At 43.2% G+C, this 17,353-nt stretch overlaps 1 protein-coding gene across 1 annotated transcript in view; it reads left to right on the forward strand.

The window, feature by feature from the left end:
• The window catches only part of Naa25 (N-alpha-acetyltransferase 25, NatB auxiliary subunit), a 52,774-nt gene that overhangs the window by 12,830 nt on the left and 22,591 nt on the right, over positions 1 to 17,353 (forward strand). The window contains exons 3-11 of the mRNA XM_050158929.1: positions 1,984 to 2,151; positions 6,852 to 6,926; positions 8,382 to 8,489; positions 8,834 to 8,912; positions 10,535 to 10,646; positions 11,448 to 11,537; positions 13,941 to 14,110; positions 15,197 to 15,309; positions 16,825 to 17,032. Of these exons, the coding sequence (XP_050014886.1) occupies positions 1,984 to 2,151; positions 6,852 to 6,926; positions 8,382 to 8,489; positions 8,834 to 8,912; positions 10,535 to 10,646; positions 11,448 to 11,537; positions 13,941 to 14,110; positions 15,197 to 15,309; positions 16,825 to 17,032 (1,123 nt within the window). The remainder of the gene's footprint in view (positions 1 to 1,983; positions 2,152 to 6,851; positions 6,927 to 8,381; positions 8,490 to 8,833; positions 8,913 to 10,534; positions 10,647 to 11,447; positions 11,538 to 13,940; positions 14,111 to 15,196; positions 15,310 to 16,824; positions 17,033 to 17,353) is intronic.

Raw genomic sequence — 17,353 nt, forward strand, 5'->3', positions numbered from 1 at the left:
TTTTTTGAGACAGGGTTTCTCTGTGGTTTTGGAGCATGTCCTGGAACTAGCTCTTGTAGACCAGGCTGGTCTCGAACTCACAGAGATCCGCCTGCCTCTGCCTCCCAAGTGCTGGGATTAAAGGCGTGCACCACCACCGCCCGGCAAAATATATTGTTTTATGCAATGTGCTAGTAAATTTGGTGAGTCATGAAGCTACCCTATAATTAAGAAGTAGAACCTTGTTGGGCTGGTAAGATGCCATGCAGACTGATACCTGACTTTAGTCCACTGAGCCCACAATGGAAGGAGGAAGAAACTTCTAAGAGTTGTCCTTGAGCCACCATGTCTGCTCTGTCCACAGTCTCCTTGCCTACGTGACTGCGTCTGCTGTGCTCACGTTCTCCTTGCCCATGTTTGCTGTGTCTATGTTCTCCACGCCCACTCGTCTGTTGTGCCATGCTCTCCTTGCCCACACGTTTGTTGTGCCCACACTCTCATATTAAGCAGTAAGGGAAAGGCAGAATGGCTTAGAACAGTGTTGATGCTGGGAAAGCCTCCCATATTCCAACTGAATTTCAGTTTCCTTGGGGAGTATTTCCTCTCCTGAATTACTTTGATTGACTTGTTTGCTGCCCTATCCCTTCTGTCTCTTCCCTTCTTTGCCTGAGCTGGACAATCCCTCTGCCAATGAATCACATCTGAGGCCCTCTGCTGGCTTTAGTTCTCTGTCTTGTTGTTTCAGTGTGACAATGCCCCTTTAGTTTGTCTTGGGTTTCATGTTGCTGGGTCTGTGCTATGTGCTTCTGTGTAATGCATTTCTGGACTGATACCTATGTGGCTCTGGTGAATCCATCTTCATTGCCAGGGATTATTCATTCCATAATGCCACCGCAGCTAGGAATAGAATTGTTGTATCAGAGAGAGTTTGTTTTGCTTAATGATGAAGAAAGATAATATTGACTATTTCTGTGATACTGGAGATCAAATACAGGACCTTACACATGCTGGGCAAGTGCTCAGCCCCTAAGCTGCACTCCTTAATATATTTTTTATTTTGAGCTGACTTTTACTAACTATGCCAGAGTGGCCTTGAACTTAGTCTATAGATAAGACCTTTAACTTGCTGTCTTCCAACTTCAACCTTCCAAAAACTGGGATCATAGGCATGCGCTGCCATACCTAGCTGCATTGGGTATCAGTTAATGCTATACTAGAGATCTTCTCTTTTAGTCAGAGTTTAACACAGAGAAGAGACAGCGATCAAATTGGGAAGGAGAGGCAGACTTCAGGGTGGGGCCTGCAGAGAGGATTGGGATTGTGTTCTTGCTGGGGGTTTACTGAGTAGAAAAGGGAACAGAAGAAGCTATGCAGTGGGAACAGCATATTAGGCCAGGATATGACATAGGGTACCCTGAAGAACTAGTTAATGTCACTACACAGTGGAGGGCTAAAAGAGAGAGTTGAAAGGACACAGATTGAGTTCATGGCAGATACCATGAAGAGATATGACCTAATCCATGCTTCATCAAAACAACACTTAAAGCTAGATGTGATGGCACACACTGTTAGTCCCAGCACTTGGGAGGCAGAGGCAGGATCTGGCCAACCTGGTCTACAGAGTAAGTTTCAGGACAGCCAGGTCTGTTAAACAGAGAATCCCTGTCTTGAAAAAAAACAGCAAAAAATACCCTCAACAATACTTAAGCAGAAGATGGAAACAATACCTCCATGTCCTTTAGCGCAAGGAGGAGCCATTTAACCCTTTCAACTTGTGGGTCAAGACCTTTTGGGGTCAAAGGACCCTTTCACAGAGGTCAAGCCAGATATCCTGCATATCAGATATTTGTATTACATTTCATAACAGTGACAACTACAGTTACGAAGTAGCAACAAAAATATGGTTGGGGGGGGGGTCACCACAGCATGAGAACCTGTATTAAAGGGTCTCGGCATTAGAAAGACTGAGAACACCTGCTTTAACCAAACAGAAAAGAGCATTAGGATTTTATCTTATGGAAGCAAAACCCAATCTTGCTTGTCTTCCTCTTAGCGGAGTTAGTCACAAAGCTTTATGAGGCGGCTGTGAAGAAAGTTCCCAACAGCGAGGAGTATCACTCTCACCTCTTCATGGCCTACGCCAGAGTGGGCGAGTACAAGAAGATGCAGCAGGTAACCAAATTCACACCCTTCTGGGTAGGGCGCAAAGTCTCTGATATGATTGAGCTGCTGTGTGTGTGGTGATTAGCCAGTTACAGAGTTCTCAGGGATTTGGGGAAGTTGGCTGGCTGCTCATGTGTTTGCTTTGGTTTGCTGTCAGCTCGAGATTGCTCTAGAGTGACATGCCTGTTCAGGTTTCAGAAAGTGGATAGGCAGAAATCACGGAGCACAAAACAGAGAGCTGCTCTTAAGTTTACATCCAGTTAATTGAGCTGCTTTAGCCTTCTGAGAGTTAGATAAATTCACCAGGGAAAAAGTCCTTATGGCTGAAATTCTTAGCTTTTGCTCTCCAGAGGTGGCTTATTTGATCGGATTTTAGGGGTTCTTTGTGTACATTTGAAGAATGTTACACAAATATTTACTGTTTTTTTTTTTTTTTTTTTTTTTGTGGCATGGTGGGTGAAACCCAGGCTAGGCAGATGTTACTGCTGGCTGTATTCTTAGCCCTTTAGAAGTTGCATTAGGGCTGGGGCTGTAGCTCAGTTGGAATGTTTGCCAGGAGTGCACATTTTCTGGGTTTACCCCCAACATTAATGTGAGCTGGACATAGTGGCACATGCCTTTAATCCCAACATTCTGGAAGTCAAGCCAAAATCAATCAATCAGAGGTTCGAGGCCATCCTTAGCTATATGATGATTTGTGGTCAGCCTGGGCACCATGAAAGACTTTTTTTTTGTTTTTTCGAGACAGGGTTTCTCTGTGGTTTTGGAGCCTGTCCTGGAACTAGCTCTTGTAGACCAGGCTGGTCTCTGAACTCACAAAGACCCGCCTGCCTCTGCCTCCCAAGTGCTGGGATTAAAGGCGTGCGCCACCACAGCCCGGCTACCATGAAAGACTTTTGCCCAGAATAGCTTTCAACTTGATGTCATTCTGTCTGCAGCTTCCTGAGTAGCTGGGATTGTAGATGTGTGTCACCACATCTAGCTCAGTGTAGTGTTTTGTGTCTTTAGCCGCATTGTAGGATAAACCTCTCATAGTGGCATGTGCCTATCATCGAAGTACCTGGGTAGATGATGGGAGGGTCAAGAATTGAAAGTTAGCTGCATAATAAGTTCAAGTATAAGACCCTGGAATGAATTCAAGATCTTGCTACAAAAAGAAAACAACAACAAAACCTGCTTGTAGCTAAGCCTTTCCTGGAACTTTATTTTAAACTTAATAAGCAGTATCTAGCAAGGCTTGAGTTTCAGTTTCTGCCTCTTGAGTGCTGATATTTTTATAATTTGAGTTTTTGGGGGCTGGAGAGAATGGTTCAGTGGTTAAGAGCATTGGCTGCTCTTCCAGAGGTCCTGAGTTCAATTCCCAGCAACTACCTGGTGGCTCACAACCATCCATAATGAGATTTGGTGCTCTCTTCTGGCTTGCAGGCATACACGCAGGCAAACACTATACATAACTAAAAAAATAAATCTTAAAAATAAATTTGAGTTTTTGTTTAACTTGTTCTTTGCCTGCAGTATCACACCGTAGCTATAGGAAGTCAGACAGGGTAATACAAATCCTTCCTCAGAATCAGCGTTTATATTCTCTTATATAAGTTTTCAAAGTAGAAGTACTTCTTGTGTCTCTCATGAACTTGTTTTCCTTCCTCTATGGTTTTTGGTGCTGGAGATTGACCTAGGGCCCTACACGTACTAGATGTCTACCCTTCACACCAGCCTTTGACTCCTTGAGTTTTTTGTTAGTGTTAGAGATTGGACCCAGGGCTTTCTGGTGATAGGCCAGTGCTCTCCCACTAAAACTGGCCCAGCCCTCTTGATTTTTCTTGTGTGTGTCTGGGACTCGGCTCCTTTGGAAGGACAGCAGGCTCTCTTAACCACTGAGCCATTTTTCTACCCCATGACTCACTCTCTTTGATTTTGTTCAGACTCATTTTCCTCCTGAGAATTGATGACTTACTCACCTGTTGACCTCAAATGTTTGTGCATCCTAATATCTTCAGTCTAGCCTAGAGCCTCACTTGTCCTTTAAGATCCATCTGAAATGCTGTTTTTCAGGGGATTTCATAATGATACTTCCCCATATTCTCTTAAGGAGGAAAGAACGTTGTGTGATTTCACCTTTCTTGGAATCACCTAGCATGTGATTCTGTTTATTTATTTATTGTTCCTTTTGTTTTTTGTGTTTGTGTGTGTGTATATACATACATACATAATATATATATGTGGGTGTGTTTTGCTACTTGTATGTTTGTGTACAGTATCTGAGGAGGATAGAAGTGGGTAACTAGATCTCCTGGGTCTATAGTTAAAGACAGTTTTGTGGGTGCTAGAAACTGAATCTAGATCTCTGGAAGAGCAGTCAGTGCTCCTTCCTAACTTGCCCACTATAGTATGTTGAGTTTTTTTTTTTTGGTGGGGGGAGGGGCATTCAAGACAGGGTTTCTCTGTGTAGCCTCTCCTGGAACTCGCTCTGTAGATCATGGTGACCTTGATCTCAGAGATCTCCCCTAGTGCTGGGATTAAAGGCATGTACCACCACCACCTGGCTAGTATGGTGTTTTTTGTTTTTTTAAAGATTTATTTATTTATTATGGATACAGTGTTCTATCTGCATGGATGCCACCAGACCAGAAGAGGGTACCAGATCTCATTATAGATGGTTGTGAGCCACCATGTGGTTGCTGGGAATTGAACTCAGGACCTCTGGAAGAGCAGGCAGTGCTCTTAACCTCTGAGCCATCTCTCCAGCCTCCTCGTATGGTGTTTTTATACACATTTCTATTGTTGGTAAATTTTAATTGGTTAGATCTGTGTTATGCATTTGGGAGATGGGTATAGGAAGGTCGAGAATTTAGAGCCATTTTCAGCTACATAGCAAGCCTGAGGCGGCTTCAGCTGCATGTTTACCTGTGCCCAGAAAAGAATCAAGGACTTGGGATGGGTGGTAGTGGTGCACACCTTTGATCCCAGCACTTGGGAAGGTGGAGGCAAAGGCAGGTGGATCTCTGTGAGTTTGAGGCCAGCCTGGTCCACAGAATGTGTTCCAGTTCAAGATCCGAAACTACACAGAAAAAAAACAAAACAAAAATAATCAAGATATTGAGAGAAAACTCCGTTGGTAAAATGCTTGTCATGTAAACATGAAGCCAGAGTTTGAGTCCCAGTACCCAGTACCCTACATTAAATATGATGGCTTTCTTGTAATTCCAGTGCTAAGGAGGCCTTTTTCTGGCCAGCCAGCTTAGCTTAATTGACAAGCTTCAGATCCCAGTAGAGACCCTATCTCAGAAAGCAAAGTGGACAGCTCCTGAGGAACAACCCCTGAGGTTGTCCTCTGGCCTCTATAGGCATGTGCACACATGTGAATCTATATGTGTTGAAGGAGCTGCGGGCTGCGTTCCTACCGCCCGGCTCCTGGACACCTGGCTAGCTTATGCCCCAAAATAACAACACACAAACTGTATTCATATAAACACTGCTTGGCCCATTTCTATTAATGTGTGTAGCACCACGAGGTAGTGACTCACCAGGGAGATTCTAGCCTACTTCCATCTTGGGTCGGAGCTTCATCGCATCTGCCTCAGACAGGACAGCTATGGCATCTGAGCTCACTTCCTCTTCCTCCCAGCATTCTGTTCTGTTTACTCCACCCACCTATGTTCTAACCTATCAGGCCAAGCAGTTTCTTTATTAATTAACCAGTGACCTTCCTCCATCACATATGCATAAACACACACTACTTCTAATGAATTATTTGTGTGGTTTACATTTTGCCTTATCTCTTTTGCTTGTGCTAGATTTTGCTCATGCCTAGAACAGGTTCCTTTTTTGAGTTGAAGGGATTTGGGGACAGCAATTCAGTATGCTCAAGTAATCCTAGTTAGCTCTGTTTGTCTACATCTGCTCTAAGTGTGGGCATAGTATGTAAAAGGGTTAGTCATTTTTTCTGTTAGTTTTTTTGAGACAGTGTCTCATGTTGCTCACTATATAGCTAAGAGTGAACTCTTGATCTTCTGTCTCTACCTCAAGTTCTGGGAGGCCATGTTCATTACAGGCATGTTCCATTGTGCCTGGCTGGTAGGGTTAGTTGTAATTATTGATAGCTTGGAAGGACCAAATGTTTCCCACCAAGTCTACCTCCTGTCTGGTGATCCTGCTTACTGTAGTTGTTTCAGGGTCTTCAGTGAGGACTGCTGCTGTGGCTTGTTTGTTTGGACAGGGTCTCAGCCCAAGTTGACTTCAAGCTCCCTGAGCAGCTGAGGATGATTGAACCTCCTCTGTCTCCCAAGTGCCTGAAACTATGAGCATGCATCCCGTGCCTGGACAGTGGTGGGCATTCCTGTGGCTTTGGGCTGGTAGGCACGCACTCTACCAACTGAACTTTATCCAGGTCTGAAGATCACACTGATAAACATTCATAGTCAAATTCTGTGAATTTTGGTAGTCTTCTTAGAACTGTACTGCGTCACATCCATTTTCTGAGTTTGGACTTAAATGGTTCAAAAGTTGAACTGTCACTCAGGATGTAAAACTTGACATTTATGATTATTTGTTGTTGTCATAGTGATGAGGTTATCAGGCACTGCCATCACCTACAGTATGCAACTGTGTTACTGGTCTTGGGAACGTGCCACACACTCAGACTTACATTGTTTTCATTTCCAGTTTATTAATTGTCTATCTGATCTCTAAATTATGCTCTCTTTCAGGCTGGCATGGCTCTGTATAAGATTGTCCCCAAAAACCCTTACTACTTTTGGTCTGTGATGAGCTTAATCATGCAAGTAAGTATGTTGCTTAGAATTGGATTGAAGTGTCTTTACCATCTTTGTCTCTAATGAACTGTGTCAGGAGGGTCTTGACGGATCATCCCTTGGTTTTCAATTTGGGAATACTTGGTAGTCTTTGTTTAATTAAATTTTATTTTATATATATGGATATTTTGCCTGTATGTATGTATGTCTGTGAACCATGTACTGGTAGCTGCTGAGGCCAGAAGAGGGTGTCTGGTGCCTTGGAACAGGAGTTACAATTTTGAGTCACCATGTGGGTGCTGGGAATCAAACTTGATTCTTCTGAAAGAATAGCCAGTGCTCTTAACCTCTGAGACAGTTTTCCACCTTTCTTATTTAGTGTTTTTTTGTTTTGTTTTGAGATAGGGTATCACCTTGAACTTACTATGTAACCTAGGTTGACCTCAAACTCAAGATCCTGCTGCCTCCATCTCTTGAATTTGGGGGTTACAGGTGAGGTGGCTATCGTGCCTGGCTGCTTGGTAGTTTCACAGTTGTCCTATTAGTTTATCCCAGGCCAGCTCCCAACAGTATGTGGCTACAGAGGACTTGAGTATTGGGATTATAGGTGTGCATCACTACAGCTGGCTGGTTTTGTTCTTAACAAGCTTCAACTTCCTCTTTTGTGGAATGGAGATGCTTATCTCCCAGAACTGTAAGAATCACACTGATACCCTCTGGGGAGAAGGGGCTGGGAGGTCATGCTGAGAAAACACATTATAGACTAGGCATGGTGATACACACCTGGAACTCCAAGCACAGCAAGATGATCTGGAGTTTGAGGCTGAATCAGGGTGCAAGTGAGACCCTGTTCGAGAAGATAAAAAAAAAAAAAAATTATCACAATAAACCAAGCTCTCTATCTTCAAGTGTGTGGGGCATTACTAGAAATTGTCAAACTGCTGGGGGAATCCTTTCTCTAGTTTCTATATCTGTAAGTTGAGTATATATCTACTTTGAAAGGTTGTGTCCTCTGGATAAGTGAGCCTTGAGCAGAATCTTTGCATTGTTCAGTTAACAGTAGTCCTGGTTTAAAAATGGTGGCTATATGGTAATTAGCTAATAACAAGAGCTGTGTAACTAGAATTGGGATGTCTCCTTTTGTAGCTGTGTTAGCATATCAAGGCACAGTGTACACAGCTTCCCTCTTGGCACCCTGGTAATGTAATACCAAACAGAGGCACACCCCTTTTTGAGTACTTGTAGGTAACTATCAGATCAGCCTGTCAAAGCACTAAGTCATGTAGAAGCCAGGGGTTGTAGGAATGAATGGGATGCTAAGGTGGCTATGATTCCGTGTGTCTGTGGTAGATTCATATTAGGCCTGTTAATGTACACAGTGGACTGGGGGCCAGAGTCACAGGTCTTAGTGGTGTTCTGCATGGTGATGTGAACAGAACAAGCAGGAGAGAGATCACAGCAAAATATTTATCGTTTTTCTTGCAGTCTATATCCGCACGAGATGAAAATCTCTCAAAAACCATGTTTTTGCCCCTGGCAGAAAGGATGGTAGAAAAAATGGTGAAAGAGGACAAGATAGAAGCTGAAGCTGAAGTGAGTATACACCCTAACTCCATTTTCCCAATTGTGACAACAATGTCTACTTTATAGCTGGTTCTGGGCCTTGGGTAAAAAAGACTTGCCTGTCTCAGCTAGGGATCATGAAACTGGGCTATCTCTGGAAAGTGCTCTCTGTTAATTAAGATGTGTGTGGAAAGGAAAAGTCGTCGACACAGTTCTGTTAAATAATTGTAATGACAGGCTCCAAAAGCCACAGAGAAACCCTGTCTTGAAAAACCAAAAAAAAAAAAAAAAAAAAAAAAAAATTGTAATGAGTACACAGATGCTTGCATTCCTGCTCGCTTCTCAATGCTGTAACTGTTTGTGTCTTCTACAAGGTTGAACTTTATTATATGATCCTGGAACGCTTGGGGAAGTACCAGGAAGCCCTGGATGTCATTAGAGGGAAATTAGGAGGTAATTTAAAAAGTTTCCTGTTTTGTTTTTAATTTGAAGATGAAACTTACTTGTGGTTGAAAAGTTCCCATACAATCATAAAAGTCCTATAACTTTGCTATATATACTTCTATGTTCTAAACATAGGGATTTTTGTATTGTTTTTATTGAGCTGTACATTTTTGTCTGCTCCCCTCCCTTCCTTCTCGTCTCCTCTCTCCCCTTCTACCCTATCCTGTGAGCCCCATGCTCCCAATTTACTCAGAAGATCTTGTCCTTTTCTCTTTTCTTTGTAGATCTGTGTATATTCCTCTTAAGGTTCTCTTTGTTGTGTAGGTTCTCTGGGGTTTTGAACTGTGTGGACTGTAAGTGGTTTTGTTTTTGTTTTAAAGATTTATATTTATTTAGTACCTTTACAGTGTTCTGCCTGCATGTATGCTTACAGGCCAGAAGGCGGATCCTTTATGGATGGTTGTGAGCCACTATGTGGCTGCTGGAAATTGAACTCAGGACCTCTGGAAGAGGAGCCAGTGCTCTCTCCAGCCCTGTAGGCTGGTTTCTAAACTTGTGTTTAAACTATTAACAGTATTTTCATCCCAAGCACTTAGGAGCCAAAGGCAGGCTTGGTCTACATAGTGAGTTCTAGGACAGCCAGGGCTGTGTAGAGAGATCAACCCTGTCTCAAACAATAACACTTTTTTTTTAATTAATTCTTTGAGAATTTCATACAAGGTAATTTTGATTGTATTCATTTTTTACCCTCTCTCAACTTTTCCTAGGTCTTCCCCACCTCATTATCTCCCTACCACCACCTTCCTGCCCCCAGTTTCTTCCATTGAGCCCAGTTTCTGCTTCCCATAAACTCTTGGGTTTAACTTTTTTTTGTTTAGTTTTGTTTTTCAAGACATCCTGGGAATGGTGTTCTCTGTAGACCCATACTCTTAGAGATCCTCCAACTTCTGCCTCCCAAATGCTGGGACTAAAGGTGGGCACCACCATGCCCAGCTCCGGTTAAATAACCCCCCACTATTTATTTATTTATGAATTTTCAAGACAGGGTTTTTGTGTTGCCCTGGTTGTCCTGGAACTCACTCTATAGACCAGGCTGATCTCAAACTCAGAGATTTACCATGTTTGCCTCCTAAGTGCTGAGATTAGAGGTGTATGCCACAGTTGCCTGGCCATTTTACTTACTTTTATTTTATAGGTATGGGTGTTTTGCCTGACTGCATGTCTGCAGTACCCATTTTTCAGAAGTGTGTCAGTTGAGGTTTCTGAGTCTGGATATGTTGTATTTTACATGTATCTATCACAGCTCAGTGTGGATCTTCAACCATTTAAATTTATTGTAGGAAATGTTTCTATTTAGGAAAAGGATCTTTGTAAGATAGTAGAGTGTATTATTTTAAGAGTTTCTTTTCTTTTGTGTTTTTTGAGACAAGGTTTCTCTCTGTAGTTCTGTCTTAGAACTAGCTGTGTAGATCAGGCTGACCTGGAACTCACAGAGGTCCATCTGCTTCTGCCTCCCGAGTGCTAGAAGTTTATTTTATTGAGGGAGCCAACAAATAGGACTCTCCCCCCCCCCATTGGATTTTATTCTGGTAGACATGAAACTAGCCCAACTTTTATACTTTTTGTTGTAGATAAGTTGACAAGTGAGATTCAGAGTCGGGAAAACAAATGCATGGCCATGTACAAGAAGCTGAGCAGGTGGCCAGAGTGCAATGCCCTTTCCCGACGCCTCCTGTTGAAAAAGTGAGTAGATGGCCACTGCTTGTGAGCTGAGAGCCTTGGAAGGTTTCCAGGCCCCCGAGACTGATGCTGGTCTGTGTTGTGAGAGTTCTAGGTATGTTAGAAGTTTTCAGTGAGCTTTATATTTTGAAAGTAAGTCCTAATGGGGCCTAGGAAGTGGTGGATAAGTTATTTCTTAAGGATTAGTGTGGAGTTACTGTATTACTTTTTGTTTGTTTTTGTTTTTTGAAACAAGGTTTCTCTGTGTAGCTCTGGCTGTCCTAGAACTAGCTTTGTAGACCAGGCTGGCCTGGATCTCTGTGAAGAGATTCCCCCTGCCTCTGCCTCCTGAGTGCTGTGATAATAGGCGTGTGCCATCACTACCTAGCAAGTTTCTGTGTCATATTTGACACTGGCCTTAAAGAGGCTTCCCTCTCCATGCCAGTTCTTAGTTAGGAAGAGCTCATTGGGGGTAATTGTATGTTAGGAAGTTAGTCTTTGAGTATCTAGAAAGCCCCAGGCTCTAACAGTCTCCACAGTGCCATCCTGGGGGGGTCCTGGTATACATGAGCATGACTTATAAAATTGGTTGAAGCCGGGCGGTGGTGGCGCACGCCTTTAATCCCAGCACTGGGGAGGCAGAGGCAGGCGGATCTCTGTGAGTTCGAGGCCAGCCTGGTCTACAAAGGGAGTTCCAGGACAGGCTCCAAAGCTACAGAGAAGCCCTGTCTTGAAAAAAAAAAAAAAAGGTTGAAGTCATAGTACCTAAGGAACCTTATCACAACTTGAGTTTAATCCTGTGTGCATCATTCAATCTTATTTTAGCTCAGATGACTGGCAGTTCTATCTGACTTATTTCGATTCTGTCTTTCGACTGATTGAAGAGGCCTGGACACCTCCTGCTGAAGGGGAACAGTAAGTTGTCATCTTTTTTACTTTCTTAACATTTTTTTAAAAATAAGGAGTAATATGTGATGTAATTGTAAGATGTTTCCAAAAATTTCATTTTATTTAACATATATTAATTTGCCTGCTTGTATGTGTATATGTGTGTGTGTGTGCGCGCGTGTCCATGTATGTATATATATGTTTATCTGTATGTTTGTATATATGTTTACTGTGTTTCTACTTAGTGCGCAGGGGGCAGAAGAGGGCATTGAATCTCTTGGAACAGGAGTTACTGACTGGTGTGAGCTGCCATGTGGGTACTGGGAATTGAATGCCTGGAAGAGCAATAGTGTTCACAACTGATGTACCATCTCTCTAGCCTTTAGGTTATACTTTAAGTGGTTTTGTTTGGGCAGCTTGCATTAAGTGACACCCTGGGGATTATTAGTCTGTGACCCCAAATGGTTGTCGTCTTTGAGGTACAGGTTCACTTTCTGTGGACAGGTAGTTGACCCTAGGGCTTACATTGGTATGCAAGGCTTCTTAGCACTGAACTTTATTCCCAGGATAGTGACTTCTATTTTGCCTTAGCCCGAGTGCTGGGATTACAGGCATATGTCAGCATGTCTGTTTTACAATGGTACTTTTGAGTGTGATGGAGCAAAAGGACTTTATTGTGCATCAGTTATGCTTTATCACTCCACAAATACATTCTTTTTAAACAGTCATTTTGTTTTACTGTAATAAACACATGTGCCCTGTAAGACTCATTTTAGTCCCCATGTGGTATTTAGTCCCACTTAACCTGTTAATGTAAAAATAAATCCTCACAGCCTCTTGCCTCCCCACTGGCTTCTATCCTTTGTTAACCACAGTGCTGTGTACTGAGAGTGGGATTAGATCAGACATGCTGGTTATGGTGTCTTCCTCCCTAAATATGTTTAGGCTCTTTCATACGTGGTAGATGTAAGTCTGTTTCTTTTTTTTTTTTTTTTTTTTTGAGTGGCTCAAGAGTTATCTTTCAGAGATGTTTCTTTTCTTTTTTTTTTTTTTAAGATTTATTTTATTTATTATGTATACAACATTCCTTGCATGTATGCTTGCTTGTCAGAGAAGGGCACCAGATCTCATTATAGATGGTTGTGAGCCACCATGTGGTTGCTGGGAATTGAACTCAGGACCTTTGGAAGAGCAGTCAGTGATCTTAACCTCTGAGCCATCTCTCCAGCCCTCAGAGATGTTTCTTGATCCATTAATGTCTCTGCTGTTGATTGCAGTTAGGTTATTAGCAGAAATTTTTCTTTCCCCCTTTTATAGCTGATATGAAGAAAAAATATTGAATCTTTAAAAAACAGGGTTTTTGTTTTGTTTTGCTTTGCTTTGCTTGTATTTTGGAGACAGGGTTTCTCTTTAGTAGCCCTGGCTGTCCTGGAACTCACTCAGTAGACCAGGTTGGCCTCGAACTCAGAGAACCACCTGCTTCCTCTGTGCTGAGATTAAAGGTAGGGGCCACCACCTTCTGGCCAAAAAACAATTTTTGTAAAAGCTTCATTTAACCAGGCATATTGGTCGACACCCTTAGTCCCAGTACTTGGAGCACCGAGAAAGCAGAAGCGGGTGGATCTCTGAGTCCAAGGCTGGCTTGGTCTGCAGAATGAGTTCTAGTACAGCCAGGGTGACATAGAGAAACCCTGTCTCGAACCAAAACAACAAAAAAGCTTTATTTATTTGTGTGTGTACTTGTGTGCCACCCCAAAGGTCAGAGGACACCTTGTGGGAGTGAGTACTCTCCTACTATGTGGGTCCTCATTCATAGAGGCAATTTGACTGCTGAACCGTCTTGCCACCTTTAAAGAGGTGAGGGTGATTTGTTAATCTACAGTATTCAGAAGTCAAAGTGAAGAAGAATTTTATAGCTTGTTACTTTTTAGATCAGGCTCATGGCTTTCTCATACCTGCTTGACCTCGTGTGGGTTGCGCCCCTTCACTGCCTTGCTAAGGACTTCCTAGCCCTCTAATCATGTGAAGCAAGTGATTTCTCACTAATCCACACTGCTAGCCATTTGCTTTTTTTTAGGGGGGTGGGGTTTGGGACAGGGTCTCTAGCCCTAGCTGTTCTGGAACTGTGTAAACCTGGCTGGTTTAGAACACATAGAGATCTGTCTGACTCTTCCTCCCAGGTACTTGGAGCCCTTGACTTTTTGAGGCAAGGTCTTCATGTGCAGCCATTGCTGACCTTTGCTTAGTCTCCTGCTATCTGCTAGAGGCGTGGGTTGTAGCTGTGGCACCTACCACACTCTGTCACTGTTCTTTTATTGCTGTTTTTGTTGTTTATAGATAGCAAACTACGGTTTCTTAAGATCAGTCTCGCTTGGCTTCAACTTTGTGGAGCCTGTTGGAGGCAGTAATGGTGCCTTGTGTTTCCTTCAGCTCCTTAGAAGGGGAAGTACACTGCTCTGCAGAAGATGCTGTGAAGTTTATAGAGGATCGGATAATGGAGGCATCACAAAATGCCAGGCATGTCCGAGGCCCACACCTTGCTAAGTTGGAGCTCATCAGGCGCCTGCGAAGCCAAGGTTGTAATGACGAGTACAAACTGGGTAAGAATCATTGGACATTGGGGAGCACTAGAGAAGATGAGGGATACGCTTCAGATCTTGACCAGTCCTCATTATCAATGAGCTTATTATCTGAAAATAATTACTAAAGATGGCTTGCTTACAGAAAAATCCATCTTCCACACATATTCCGTTTGGCTTCATTTTATTTATTTTACATACCAACCACTGTCGCCCTTCCCTCCTCTCTTCCCATTCCCTGCCCCAATCAACTTAGCTTTTTATATTAGTGTATCTGTTTAGTCCATCTGGTCTTAAAGAGAAATTTCCAGTCCTGCCCTTCTGAATATTTCTCAGAGTATATGAGTATTCTTTCTGATTTGCGTTTTTTTTATGAATGGATCTCATTCAGTAGCCCAAATTTACCTGGAACTCAGCCTCCCAGTGTGAGCCTACCATTCATTTATTCTTTCACTTATTTATTTATTTTTATTTATTTATTTATTTATTGAAGGTGGGAAGGGTAGCCTGGAACTTGCTGTAAAATTGAGAATAACTTTTAAAGTGACCCTCCTGTCTCAGCCTCCCAAATGCTGGGTTTACAGGTGTGCCCACCATACATAATTGTTGTCTTTTTGGGACCAGGTTTCTCTGTGAATACCTGGCTGTCCTGGAACTCACTATATAGACCAGGCTGTCCTCAAACTCACAGAGATTCTTCTGCCTTTGCCTCCTCAATGCTGGGATTAAAGGTGTGTGCCACCACCACCTAGCAACACCATATTTAACTCTTTATTTCTTTATCTTTTATTGTGTTTTGTCTTTTATATTTTGAGACAGAGAGTGCTGGACTTAAAGGTGTGTGCTACTGTGACTGGCTTCAGGCAAAGTTAATTTTTTGTTTGTTTGTTTGTTTGTTTGTTTTCCCGAGACAGGGTTTCTCTGTGGCTTTGGAGCCTATCCTGGAACTAGCTCTGTAGACCAGGCTGGTCTCAACAGAGCTCCGCTTGCCTCTGCCTCCTGAGTGCTGGGATTAAAGGTGTGCGCCACCATCGCCCGGCAGGCAAAGTTAATTTGAAGGAAACAGACCAGTCTGAGTAATGAGTAATATAGTGTCTTCTCTTGAAGGTGACCCAGAAGAGTTAATGTTCCAGTATTTCAAGAAGTTTGGGGATAAGCCATGTTGCTTCACAGACCTGAAGGTGTTTGTTGACCTCTTGCCTGCTGCCCAATGCACACAAGTACGTGTCTCTCAGAGTTCTGTTAGTGTCCAGAGTATCTATGCATGTACACTAGTGCAGGAAAGGCGATATATTAAGTGCCTTGCAGCCACAGTGCTTGGTGAGGTCTAGAACCAGTGGAAAATCACACTTGGACATCTCACCTGGCTCAGGTTTCTCACCTGTCAATAGGATCTTAATTTTTCTGTGAAGGATCATGTGGCCCAGGGTCTTCCTTCCTCTGCCTTCAAACATTGGGATCAGGTGTGAGCCTTTACACCTGACTGATGTCATCTAGAGGCTGAGCAGTTTCAAGTCAAGCTACTCTGGCACTTGTGTGGCATGTATATCTTGCTGTGTCTTCACACATTGGAGATTGGAGAGCCATACATAGGATTTCCCTAGACCAGTGGCTCTCAACCTTCTAACACAGTGACCTTTTAATACAGTTCCTCGTGTTGTGGTGACTTCCAGACATAAAATTATTTCATTGCTACTTCATAACTGCAATTTTGCTACTGTTATGAATCATCAGTATATATGTGATATACGACCCCCAAAGGGGTTGAGATCCACTTCCCTAGACTGTTTCATACTCAGAAGTATTTGGTGCATGTTCCAGAGCTGACTTTGGTCATAGGCAGTTGGAGTCCTTTATCTACTGGGGAGCAATGTGACCGAGGTAGGATAGGATAGTATGTGCAGAGATAAAGGCATGAATAAACCCGTATCTGCCATCCACTGGTTTACTAGTAACCCTGTGGCAAAGCTTGATGACTGGAAGTCTTATTGTGCCAGGGCTGCTGCCATGTGGCCTACCATAAAGCCTTCTGTGCCCATGAGGAGTAAAGTGGACTGAGCACAGTGGAATGACTGTATCTTCACTCCACCAGGACTTAGTACTTTGACAGACTTAGGTGACTCATCTAGGACACAGGTGTGGTCCATGCCTTTAATCCCAGCTCCCTAACTAATAAGGATCTATTAGTCTCAATTGAGTTCTGAAAGACTCTTCATTCTTGTTATCTAAGTGGAGCTGTTTTTGCAGTGTTTATGTACAGAGTTCAGGGGTATGACTTCTTGGGTAAATTGTAACATGCAGAAGGGAAGACCATAAGCATTAAAGATGAGGTCTTTGGGGGCTGGAGAGATTGGCTCAGCGATTAAGAGTGCTGCCTGCTCTCACACAAATCCAGGTTCAATTCCTACCGCCCACTTGGTGGTTCACAATTATGTGTACATTGATCTGGTGACGACTTCTGGCTTCCATGAAGACATGTAATGTAGTACACACCACATGTACAGGCAAAACATCCACACACATAAAATAAAAGTAAAGGGGTGGGAGGATCTCCTGTGGCTCAGTTTGCATAGCCATGCATGATCTAGGCGTGTAGCACCATACCTGGTCTTTGCGAGCTAGAGGTTGGACAATAGCTGTCGGGGGTAGAGATAGCTGGTACAGGAATCCCATAGAGCATCTCAGGTGTCCCAAACACATCTGCATTGTGTGGCCTTTGTTCTTCCTCTCTGCAGTTCATTAATCAGCTTCTTGGAGTTGTTCCGTTGTCAACACCAACAGAGGACAAACTTGCCCTGCCAGGTGACATCCGTGCCCTGCAGCAGCATCTGTGTGTCGTGCAGCTGACAAGGCTCCTTGGCTTGTACCACATCATGGATAAGAACCAGAAGCTGGGTGTGGTCAGAGAGTTGATGTTAAGGTACCAACACGGACTGGAGTTTGGTGAGTAGCCATTCAGATGTGTGTGTTGCTCATGTCCTCCCCACCCTCCTGCCAGTTCTGCTAAGACCGAGAAGTCAGTATGTAAAGTACCTAGAGCACACTCCTCTAGTGCACATTCTGGGCATTTTATCGAATGCTTCCTCAGTCTGAGTTATTCTCAGAAACCTAGTTAGTCTAACAGGTGTTGTTTGCTCCTCCTGAGCAGCCAGACTATTCCATGGTTCTCAAACAAGTTGTATGACCTGTGTGGATTTTTGCGCTTGGGAGCTGTGGCCTTATGTCTTCACAACACTGCAGGAAGCAGAGTAGTGTGGTGTGAAT

Source organism: Alexandromys fortis, unplaced genomic scaffold (genome assembly GCF_014885135.2).
Source record: "Alexandromys fortis isolate MF-2015 unplaced genomic scaffold, M_Fortis_MF-2015_v1.1 scaffold_90, whole genome shotgun sequence".
Lineage (NCBI taxonomy): Eukaryota > Metazoa > Chordata > Mammalia > Rodentia > Cricetidae > Alexandromys > Alexandromys fortis.